Source organism: Gracilinanus agilis, chromosome 1 (assembly GCF_016433145.1).
Source record: "Gracilinanus agilis isolate LMUSP501 chromosome 1, AgileGrace, whole genome shotgun sequence".
NCBI classification, from domain to species: domain Eukaryota; kingdom Metazoa; phylum Chordata; class Mammalia; order Didelphimorphia; family Didelphidae; genus Gracilinanus; species Gracilinanus agilis.
The window spans coordinates 793,661,306-793,672,895 of record NC_058130.1 but is presented as its reverse complement, the minus strand read 5'-3'; the positions used below and the strand labels follow the sequence as shown (position 1 = coordinate 793,672,895).

The window sequence follows — 11,590 nt, the reverse complement described above, 5'->3', positions numbered from 1 at the left end:
CCCCATCCCTGTCTGCTCACCCAATTCCTTGCTCTGACTCGGATACTCCCTTGGGCGCCCCACTACCCCTCTGGCTCCAGGCTCCCCCCTCCCCCATTTCTGGGACTTCTCTCTGATGACAGGAATCTCAGCACAACCCCCTCCCAATGCAAGGCCCCTCCCCCTCCTCCAGACGTTGCCAGGACTGCTGTGGGGGCACAGCTTGGCCCCTACCCCCACCCCCACCTTTCTAGCACCCAGAACCCAGTGGGGCACACACTAGGGGCTGGCTCAGTGCTACTGGGGCTGACCTGAGCCCTGGGCACACACAAGTCCCAACCTGGGCCCCTGGGAGGGGAGAGGCCTGGGGACATTTCCAAGGCAGGGGGGAGGTCTGGGAGCTGCCAGGAAGGAGGGACCAAAACCCCTCATGGACCCCTTTTCCCTTACAGCGCTGCCTTCTGGGATCCCCCCCCCCAGGCCTGGGAATGGGGAGCATGGAGGAGTGTGGAGAGGGCCCCAGGCTCCTCCCCTACAGGCCCCCTCAGGTAAGCAGCATTAGCCTCTTTCCTGAAATGGTGGCTCCTCTCTTTCTAGGCCTCTCCGGCATCCAAGCAGCAGCTGGGCCCAAGCAGCCATTCGGTCGCCAAACCTTGGGGCATTGAGCTATTTCTGGGACCCAGAATAGGCGCTGCTCTCCAGGAGTTCAGAATTGAATTGGGGAGAGCAGCAGGGGCCCAGGTGCACCCCAGATCCCTAGAGAGTAGGTACAGGCAGCCTTGGAAGTTCCAGGCCTCTTGCAGGGCCCTGCTACAATCCCAACTTCTGGAAGAAGCTTTTCCTGGTCCTCCATAATGGCATGGCCTCCCCTCTACCCCCACCTCCTTCCCAGTGCACCACCCAGAGAGACAGAAGAGAAGAAGGGCCAGGCCAGAGGCTGGGACAGTCCCCTTAGACAGAGGACAGGGCATGGATGGTGAGCCAGCAAAGGGGACAGAGAAGAGGGGAGAGGTCAGACAGGTAGGAGGAGAGAACCAAGAGAGAACAGGGCCATGAAACAAGATGAGGCCCAAGTTCAGGCCACTGAATCTGGACATTTGGGGAAGGAGGTAGCAGTATTGACCCTGGAGAGTTAGAGGACAGCTAAGTGGCTTCGTGGATAGAAAGCCAGGTCTTGGATAGGAGATCCTCAGTTCAAATGTGGCCTCGGACACTTACTAGCTGTGTGACCCTGGGCAGGTTGCTTGACCCTAGTTATCTAGGCTTGCTTCTCTTCTGCCTTGGAACAGAGACCAAGTACTGATTCTAAGACAGAAGGTAAGGGCTTCCCCTTACAGTAAACATACTGAGTAAGCAAAAATTGGAAGGCCGAGAGAAATGTTATTCAGGAAGATTGAACAGCTAAGGTAGCCTCATCTGAGAAGGAATTGATCTAATGATTCCATAAATGGCTGAGGTTCTTGACTCCATTCAAGGACTGAGCTGGAATCTGAGTGAGAAGACGCTCCATGCTTTAAAAGAACTAGCCATGAGTATAGAATATAGTTATGGGCGGGGCGCTTCCCTGTTAGACTGGGACCTCCTGGAGGCCAGGCTCTGTGTGGCCCTTCTTTGTAGGCCCAGAGCTTGGCCCAGAGCCTGGCACAGGGCAGACTCCCTCAGGGCTGGCTGACTCCTCAGTGACTCTTCTTTGTGTCCTGACTCAGAATCCAGGACAGCCTAAGGCTGGGAGCCAATCCTGGTAGTTTGTCTCTGATCACTGAGAGCCCAGGGTAAAGATTAAGAACTAGAGAGCGGGAGACATAGAAGGAACACAGACTCGGAGCCCAGAGAAAAAGCTTTAGCATGGTGTCAGCAGGTCAGCGCTCAGAGAGTCCAAGAGAGAGTACTGACCACACTGTGCTTTTTTTTATTATAGGTTTCAAGGACTGGGGTTTGCAGGATGGTCAATCAAACAAGTGAAACAACAGAAGTATTAATAATATTGACAACCAATTACAAGACAAAGGAACGGATAGCAACACAATTGTACTTCAGGGTGCCCAGGAAAGAAGCTCACTTCAAAGTCCTTCCTGACTTTGATCAAACCTTCTTTCTCCCAGAACACTGGCACCAAACTTATCTAGGTGTTAAATGTAGGTCTTTGACATTACAAAGGACTGTTAGAACTTGTCTGCTAGCTTTCAGACTGCAGATAAAATAGAGGCTTAATTTTTCAGTTCCACAAAATTTAAGTCCCATCCAATTCAAGGATTCAGAAATCAGTTGTGAAATATTAGAAATATATCCATAAGTCTGATCCATGAACACTTTGCTCATTAGAGTTGGCTTTTGAATGCATCTTTAATACCTTCATGATTCATTATAATTGAAACCCTTCTCTTCCTGCCCGCTTCCCCTCCCCTCCCAGGGCCCTCTGGGCTGGGGTCCCAGGCTGAGCCCATTTATATGTTGTTTCAGGCCTCCGTGACGTTCAAGGATGTGGCCGTGGACTTCACCTGGGAGGAGTGGAGGCACCTGGACCCTTCCCAGAAGGAGCTGTACTGGGAGGTGATGCTGGAGAACTACAGGAACCTGGTGTGCCTGGGTGAGGAGGGCTGCTCTGGGGCCTGGGGAACTGCCCATGGAAGGGGATCTGCCTCCTTCTCCTGGGCCCTGTCCAGGGTGCAGCAGGGATTCTCTGGCCTGGGACAGCCTGAGCAGTTCTTATCCTAACCAGGCCAAAAGCCAGGCCTGCCCCTGCTGTGAAAGGCTCTTGTCTTGTTTGTCCAGGAACCAAGTGCTCCACTGTGTGGTCCCAGCCCAGCTCTGCTCCCTCAGGCCACAGGGGCCTTCTAAAGGCTCAGGGGAAGTACTTGAAGTCAGGGAAGCTCCAGATACCTCATCAGCTGAACTTTGTTGTCTTTCAGACCATGGCTACACTTTTTGTCCCATTCCTGTGTCTTCCCAGGAAGACAAACCAGATCACCTTTTAGATGCAATCTAGGGCCCCCAAACTGTGGACCTTTCTAGCTTGCTCCTGGGGGGCTGTGAGGTTCTGAGATCATCCTCCTCCTTCATCACTGCCCTTTCCCATGACTAGGCCTTGCTGATGCCAACCTGGATGCGATCTCTGAGCTGGGGTCAGGGGAACCACATTGGATTCCAAAGGGTAATGCCCTAAGAACCTGCCAGCCAGGTGAGTGAGTGAGTGGATGTCTGGCCATCGAGCACATGACCTCTCACTGTTCAGCTGGTCATTTGTCTGTGAATCTATTGAAAATGGGCAATTTGTGACCTTCTCGTTGACCTTTTTGGTCATGAACTTCTCTCCCATAGGCCATAGAGCTGGTGGATAATTTCTTCCTCTTTCCTCCAATTTGTTTAGGGGATGTTGCTTTTTATACCAAAGTCATTGGCTATGGATAGATAGAGATGATCAGATTCTGTTGGTGCTTTCTGAATGCAGGAACAGCACTTATTTTCTTCTTTTGGAAAGCAAATGGGAATTCTTCAGGGCAGGAGCTCCACAGGACTTCTTAGATCCAGGAATCACACTCCCAGGAGTCTTTGAGTCTGATCTTTAGATGCAGCTTTTTATTGCAGGGGAGTGTGGCATAAACATTTCAAGGGGCAACGTTCCAGGTATGAAAAATCAATCCACTACTAATTAGGGCAGTAAGTAATAGTAATTTCACCACCCAGGATTGTTAAGTGTTTCTGACCGGATGTTTCCAAGAAATCTCATGAGCCTACCAGTAATAAGATTTACAAGGCTCTTTTTTTGGTACCTTTTCCCACCCAAAGTGAGTTCTCAGTTTTCCTTTTGAAGTTCTACCCAATTCAATACTTGATATGTTTTTAACATTATCACAATAACCCCTAATAACCTGACCAATGATTTCAGTTTTCTTAAGTGATAGCCAGATAAATTGCACATGAAACCAACATCCAGATTAAAGAGACACCACTTTCCCAAAAGCATACCTGATCCTATACTTTGCCAAGTTTCACACCATAAGAAAATCTAGAAGTGTGATAAATATTCACAAAATTCAGCCCGAGGCAAATGATATTCATGTCGTCAAGTGTACTTCCAAATTCCCCAGCCTAGAAAATCAGTCTTCTTCTCATGCCTGCCTTTAATAGAGCTGAACAAATTTAGTTGAAACTAAGTTCCTCAAAATTAATTCATTTAGGAACTTTTCCATTCTTGCTAGGTGTGAACCCAGCTCTTCCTTTTGAATCTCAAAGCTCTAAGGTTGAAACATTTCAGGAGCTTAAACCATAGTATCGGTAGAGCTCAAACCATTTTATGATCAAGTCAGATAACGAGTCTCAGATAAAGCCACAAAGAGATTTATGAAACACTAGTATAATCTTTATGAAATAAAATACACTGAACAAAAACAGTTAGCAGCTTTTAGGCAACTATTTAACAACTGAGTTTATAACCTAACAGTATCCAAACTAAGAGAGAAGTCCTTTTTCTAACTGTGTGGGCATGACCCAGTTTCATCCTATAAGCATATAATGAATTTTACATGAACGATTTTAGGAAATACAGATAAAGCTTTATCAAGTGAAATTCAGGCCTGTTATTATTAGGCTAGCTCGGAATACACTGGGCTAAATAGGATAAGCTTTTTCTGTTAAGATTTCTCACTCCAGGATTCTAGCTGATTGATTTTTGGCCAAGGGAGAAATCTTCAAGGACTTAGGCTAGGTCCCGGCAGAGCACAGCCCCTTTCCGTGGCCACAAACCTTTGAGTTTTCATAGAGAGAGTTAATAAAATGATGCTCAATTTGTGGGTATAAGAATACAATCAGTTATTCTACAGTAGCCATAACTAAAGCAGAATGGTGGGCTGAAAGTCCTAGTAGCCAGCATTTATATCCTGCTTGATGTGTAATGTGGGCAAGGCCTCTATGCTAAGCATTCTTTTAGCTTTCTCAGTACTTCTCAGACAATGATTTTCAAACTTCTGCCAGAATCTTTTTCAATCAGTTTTTAGATAAGACAACATAGCACTCAAAAGGTACTTTGAATATTTGGGTCTCATCAAGAATATGAAATAATTGAAATATTCTATATGATAGGTTGAGGTTCACTTTAAGCAGGGCAGTTATAATCAGATTTTACTCTTCAGCATTGAAACAAAGTATTGAGAAAATGCATGAATCAGAAATTCTGATAGCATTGTGATCGTAAAGCAGGTTGCTTTAAAGGTACTGCTTCTAAGTTTTTTAGAAGCCCTAACTAATATGATGGAGAAATATTTCCTTATACCTGCAAATTGAGCACCATTTTATTAACTCTCTCATTGAAAACTCAAAAGTTTCTGCCCAAGGAAAGGGGCCATCAAAATATGAAATAACTGAGGAAAAACAAAGGTTTGCTCTTCTGAAATATTTTATTAAACAACACATGCCATAAGCCCAACAAATCTGAACCAGGCACCTTTCTCAACTGAAAGCAGGGGAAAAGAAACTTATATACATTAAAAACAATTCAAAAAGGCTAGTTCTAAAAGGAAACATTTCTAATTGAATGAAAGATTAGGGGCTTTCCAAGTTGGAAGGAGGAGAGCAAACAAGTTCAGTTCCCTGAATCCAGAAAAAGAAGTGTTCCACTCCTGCCCAAGTGTCTGTATACAGTCAAAAGTACACAGAAACAATAACTGATTGATCAACATGGGACCAATTTTTGGATAAAAAATATGGGTTGCTTGAGTTATGAGTTATGAGAAAATTACATCAGTCTTAGGATCTGATTATATTTCTGGTCCTTCATAAAGGGTCTCTAAATAGCAGGTACAGGAACAATACAGGGGGCTAGGTTCAAAGGTCTGCTATAAAGTCTTCTCCCAAGTCAGAATTTAGACAAGGCCCATCATTGCAGAGAAAGGGAACTAAGTCATCTCCATAATTCAATCACAAGATGGAGTCAATACAGTTCACTTAGTTCCAATAATTAGCCACTTGCTGTCCTAATCCCCTTAATTGTACAACAGTTACTCCTTTTTGATTTATGGGAGAGCTCGCCACCCCTGTGGATCACTTACCTATAAGACATATCTCTAAGGTTTTTTCATAGAATCATAATCAGCATCATATATCACGGTATAGATCAAAACCATTTAGAGGGCTCATGATGGACCAGTTTTGAGAAAGGAGATTTATATGTCACCAAAGTAACCAAGAAAACTTAAACATCAATACCCAAAGCAATATAATGATTACCAGTATTAACTAAGATCAAGTCTGGCTGTGTGTTTCAATAACCCAGTCCCATTGTCCTTTAATGGGCACATTTTGAGGCCCAGATGTCTAATGTCTAATCCCAGGATGTCTTCTCTTGGGCATTCTGGAATTGGTTTCATTCTCAGTACAAATCTGAAGAAGACTCTGCTTCTTGGGTTCTGAATCGCTTGTAGGAGGTTCCTAGATTAAAATCTGCCAGCAATAAGATTTCATACAATTTAGAAAAACCTCTTAAAGTTTGGATCTCTAATCCTGAAATTTAAGAGAATTTCCATTTTTATACACTTGGCTGTTTCTGTCTTTACCTAAACTTTGTACTTGATAAAAGAATCTTTAAAGATGTGTCTTATAATAGTAACATAGAGAAGGTGACTACGTATACCTTAAAGAACAGAAACTTTTGTAGCTTTAAACATATTGTCAGATACTCAGTGGGCAATTGTGGGAACAATATCATCAGGGAATGGGAAATGGTCTTGGTAAGTCTGCAAAGAGGTCTTGGCCCCATTAGTTCAATAAAGGAATTTAGGCATAAGAAGTATTTTTCAAAAGGAAATTCATGGAAACCATGCTTAGAGAATCATTTAGGAAGATGCTGAGCCTACCCTGAAACTCTCAACAATATCTGAAGTCTAGGCTTTGGTGTTGTAATGGAGAAGTAGTAAGATATGTTATGGAAATAGTAAGGGGATATTGGTAAGGTAATAGTAAGGGAATAGGATGATGGAATAAATGGGGAATATATATATATATATATTTATATATATATATCTATATATATATATATCTAGGAAGGTAAGGGATAATTGGGGAATACAGGAAGGGCTGCTCAAACAGGCTAATCCCAGAGGCTAGANATATATATCTATATCTATATATCTAGGAAAGTAAGGGATAATTGGGGAATACAGGAAGGGCTGCTCAAACAGGCTAATCCCAGAGGCTAGAGACAGAAGATACTGGGAGGAAATAGGCTGGGTCCTTTAGGCAGGGAAGGTGTCTCTATGATACAAGAAGAATTGGGTCAGCCAGAATCGTTATAGGTATGGCTGAAGGGTTTCTATTGTTAATTTCTAAGGTCCCTTGAGGGAGGAGTCAAAAGGTTCCTCCCTGCCAGTGAAACTGAAATCTACAGGAAGTCTCGGCTGGGTATTTCTTGCCCAAGATGGATGCCTAGGTTTGCCCTCAAGAAATAAAAGGAAAGTTATTCCTTCCCTCTTCATCCTTTACCCTAGTATTTAGTACAATGATTCTCCAGAGGCTTTTGTGTAGATATCAAAGGGGATTTATTAATGCCAGAGGTAAGCTGAGGGAAAAAGGGTTTGAGAGTTTTGTAACTGCTGCTAGGGAGAAAGCTGGTACTGGGGAAAGGGTCACAGAAGAGAGGGTCAAACTGAGAGAGGCCGACTCCCTCAGTCAGGTAAAGGATTTACTTGTCCTGAGGTAAAGGATTTAACAGATCACTAGATAGGGGGCGTCTTGATTTAGATTGTCCTTCCTGCCTATAGAAACCAAAACCCACAATATCTGACTACCAAACCACCCTTCCTCCCAGGGCCCAAAGGGGAAATCCAGGGAAATAGCAGGATGTAAAGGGAGAGGTCCAAAGAAATCAGCAAAGTCCAAAATGCCCCAAAGGCAAAAGGCCTTTCAGTTGGAACTTCAGGGATATTTATAGACCAGCTCTAATGGTTTTCCCGTGAGCCCAGCCCCCTGGCTGGTTCAGCATTCTAAACCTTTCCAACTGACAGGGCTGCTACAGTTGGTTTGCAAAAGCAAGAGCTTTTGCTGCAACCCTGCATTACAGTATCTAGTGAATGTGCCCCCAACCTTTAGGCTAACATGAGGTTATATGAATAACTGGGGTTAGCACCTTGGGTTCTTGGAGAAAAAATCTGTCTCAAATCAATAAATTTCCCTGTCTCCAGATATGCTTCCTCAAATATTATTTTCTTCTTCATGTACCAAGAAAAGGTTAACATTTAAAATTCTAAAACCAATTTCCAAGATTCAAATAAAACATAGTCTATAGACTTTAGTTATAAGATCCCGTTGAACCTGGATTTGTAAACTTTTAGAATTCAAAAGCATTTTCCATTTTAAGATTATCTTAAGGGGGGCAGCTGGGTAGCTCAGTGGATTGAGAGCCAGGCCTAGAGACGGGAGGTCCTAGGTTCAAATCTGACCTCAGACACTTCCCAGCTATGTGACCCTGGGCAAGTCACTTGATCCCTATTGCCTACCCTTACCACTCTTCTGCCTTGGAGCCAATACAGTGTTGACTCCAAGACGGAAGGTAAGGGTTTTAAAAAAAAAAAAGATTGTCTTAAAAGCAGGAAGAAAACTTACTCCTAGCTCTGTTAAAACAAAATTCCTTTCCGCACTTGGCTTCTTAGTCAATTAGCATTTGTTTATTTTATCTTATCAAAAGAAAGGGTAGTTATTCAACTTCCAAAATTGATGGAAAAAAAGACTGAAGGGGGCAACTAAGGCAAAATCGGGCTAGGATCTTAAAGTCTGGAGAAAAGAAAATCTATCTTTGAGATCCACAGCCCTTCTCCCCCTTAATGCATTATTGCCCCTTAGGGGTTTAATCACTACTATTTCCCTTCTCATTTCTGGGGCCCATATCTGGGGCCTTTTTTCCCCCTATCATTTTGGGCAATATGACCCATTTTCCTGTTGTTAAATGTCTTTAGGTAACATAATTGCCCTTTTTAATGTTTTGTTTTCCCTGGCTCACTTGTGTGTTTTTCGAAGGGAATCTCTTTTCTTTGCTATTTTTGCTATTCTTAGGCTTATTAAAAATTTAAAAGAATTTTTTTTCTTAAATGTAACCCAGACTTAACTATTTCTGTTTAATTGCTCAGTCTTTTGGGTAGCCAGTAGCCCCTCCAGAGGAACTATATGGTTTAGCATGAGTGGGAGACCATTAATTTTAAAAGCAATTGAAATCCCAATGGATCCAGGTCTGCCTGATGGCAAATTACTGAAACCATCTCTGAACAAGAGAAAAACAACTTAGATTGGTGAATATTTAATGAGGATGTAAACTAAGAGTTTTCATCTCCCTTTTGGGGGCAGGAATATAAGCTGAAAAGGTGATCTGGTCATGAGCTTCCTGGCAAGGGAAGCCACAACAGTCCACATATCTGGCTAAATTTATCCATGGTAGACCAGGTCACCCCAAACTCTTAATGGAAAAGCAAAGACATGAAGGTGATCCTGTAGCAAAGATCTCAGTTTGGCTTCTATTTACAGAGTAAACAGAGTTAACCTGTCCAAGCCTTGAGAAGGACTGGAATAGAATCCTATTCCTTTGCTAGAATGGCAACTAGGCTGAAATAGAACTAGGCTAAGAGATGGAGGAGATTTTAACAGAAAAGAACATTACAGATTAATACTAAAAATCAAATGACATAGCATTAAAATGAATTTTCCTGGGTTCTGGGTTAAGATGGCGGCAGAGTAAGAAGCAGCTCTTAACCTCTCCTGACCGAAACACACAAAACTCCTCAAGGGGACATAAAAACAAGTCCAGACGAACGGAGGAACCCCACAACAGGGCACAGTGTGGAAGGTACGTGGAATCGAGGCATTTCCATGCTATAAAGGGGTGAAACAGCTCTCACTAAATTGCGGGCTGAGCAACCACCCCACCCCCACCCCCTCCACACACAACACCTATAGCGCCAAGGCCAGCTAGGAAGAGGTGGAGCAAGTTTGGGGCACCCATTGAGTCACTGGCGGCTCCGGGGCCTGTTCCTGAGAGCGGCGGGATTTGGGACCCCAGGAAGCTAGTGAGCGCACGCGGAATTTGAGCGTGGGAGCAGGACGCCGGGAGTGGACGCAGGGCGCAGAGCGCGGGCTGAGAGCGCAGGCACAGGTGGAGGCGTGGGTGGAGGCAGACACAGCCAGGAGCTAAAGCTCTGAAACCCTGAGTGGGGAACCAGTGCAGACGGGCATACGACTGTGGAAGCAGCGCCCTGAGACTTGTAAAGAAACCTCTGGCAGAGGATCAAGCAAGGGGGTCCACCAGGGGGCTTGACCTTGGAAAAAACCAGACAGACCTCAGGAGCCAATAGATCGCGGACAAACCCTGAGCGCAAGGATAAACCTGAGAAGCTGCTGGGCTAACGATGGCTACCCAGTCTCAGGAAGTTCAGAAGAGAAAGATTAACAGCAAGAAAAAGAAGTCTTTAACACTCGACAACTTTTACACAGAGAAAATCCAGACAACCGAGCAAACAGAGGAGGAGAACAAACAAGCATCCGGACCCTCCTCAAATAAGGAAAACTCCTCACAAGCTATGGAAGAGTTCAAAACTGAGATTTTGAGGAAAATGGAAGAGATCTGGCAAGAAAATAACAGTTTAAAAGGTAGAATCTTGCAATTGGAAAGTGAGGCTCAGAAACCAAATGAACTGATAAGTAAATTGAACAACAGAAATGACCAGATTGAAAAGGAATACCAGAAGATTATAGCCGAAAACCAGAAGATTATAGCCAAAAACCGAAAGATTATAGCCGAAAACCAATCCTTAAAGGCTAGAATTGAGCAATTGGAAGCTAATGATCTCTCAAGACAACAAGAACAAATAAAACAAAGTCAAAAGACTGAAAAAATAGAAGGAAACATGAAATATCTCAATGAGAGAGTGACAGACCAAGAAAACCGGTCTAGAAGAGACAATTTGAGAATAATTGGTCTTCCAGAAAAACCAGAAATTAATAGAAACCTGGACTCCATACTAACAGAAATAATTCAGCAAAATTGCCCTGAAGTCCTTCAACAAGAGGGCAATATAGACATTGAAAGGATTCATAGAACACCTGCGACATTTGATCAAGAAAAGAAAACACCCAGAAATATAATTGCCAAGTTCAAGAGTTTCCAAGCAAAAGAAAAAATCTTACAAGAAGCCAGAAAGAAACAATTCAAATATCAAGGAGCACCAATCAGGATCACACAGGATCTGGCAGCCTCCACGCTAAAAGATCACAAGGCTTGGAATACGATATTCAGAAAGGCAAGAGAGCTGGGCCTGGAACCACGGATCAACTACCCATCAAAATTGACTATATATTTCCAGGGGAAAGTATGGGCATTCAACAAAATTGAAGAATTCCAGGTATTTGCACAGAAAAGACCAGGGCTAAATGGAAAGTTTGATATCCAACCACAAAAATCGAGAGAAACATGAAAAGGTAAATAAGATACAGAGGGGAAAGAAAGAAAATTTATAATTTTTAAATTTGCCTTTTTAAGGGCCTCAGTGAGATCTAATTATCTGTATTCCTATGTAGAGAAATGTTATGTATAATTCTCTGTAGTGAACTCTATTCACTATTATAGTATTCACTATTA

General features: G+C 43.4%; 1 protein-coding gene across 1 annotated transcript in view; it reads left to right on the top strand.

The window, feature by feature from the left end:
• The first annotated feature begins 476 nt into the window (after positions 1-476).
• Positions 477-11,590, top strand: part of LOC123230513 (zinc finger protein 391-like) — a 19,919-nt gene continuing 8,805 nt past the window's right edge. The window contains exons 1-4 of the mRNA XM_044656650.1: positions 477-527; positions 577-742; positions 2,390-2,566; positions 3,062-3,157. Of these exons, the coding sequence (XP_044512585.1) occupies positions 477-527; positions 577-742; positions 2,390-2,566; positions 3,062-3,157 (490 nt within the window). The remainder of the gene's footprint in view (positions 528-576; positions 743-2,389; positions 2,567-3,061; positions 3,158-11,590) is intronic.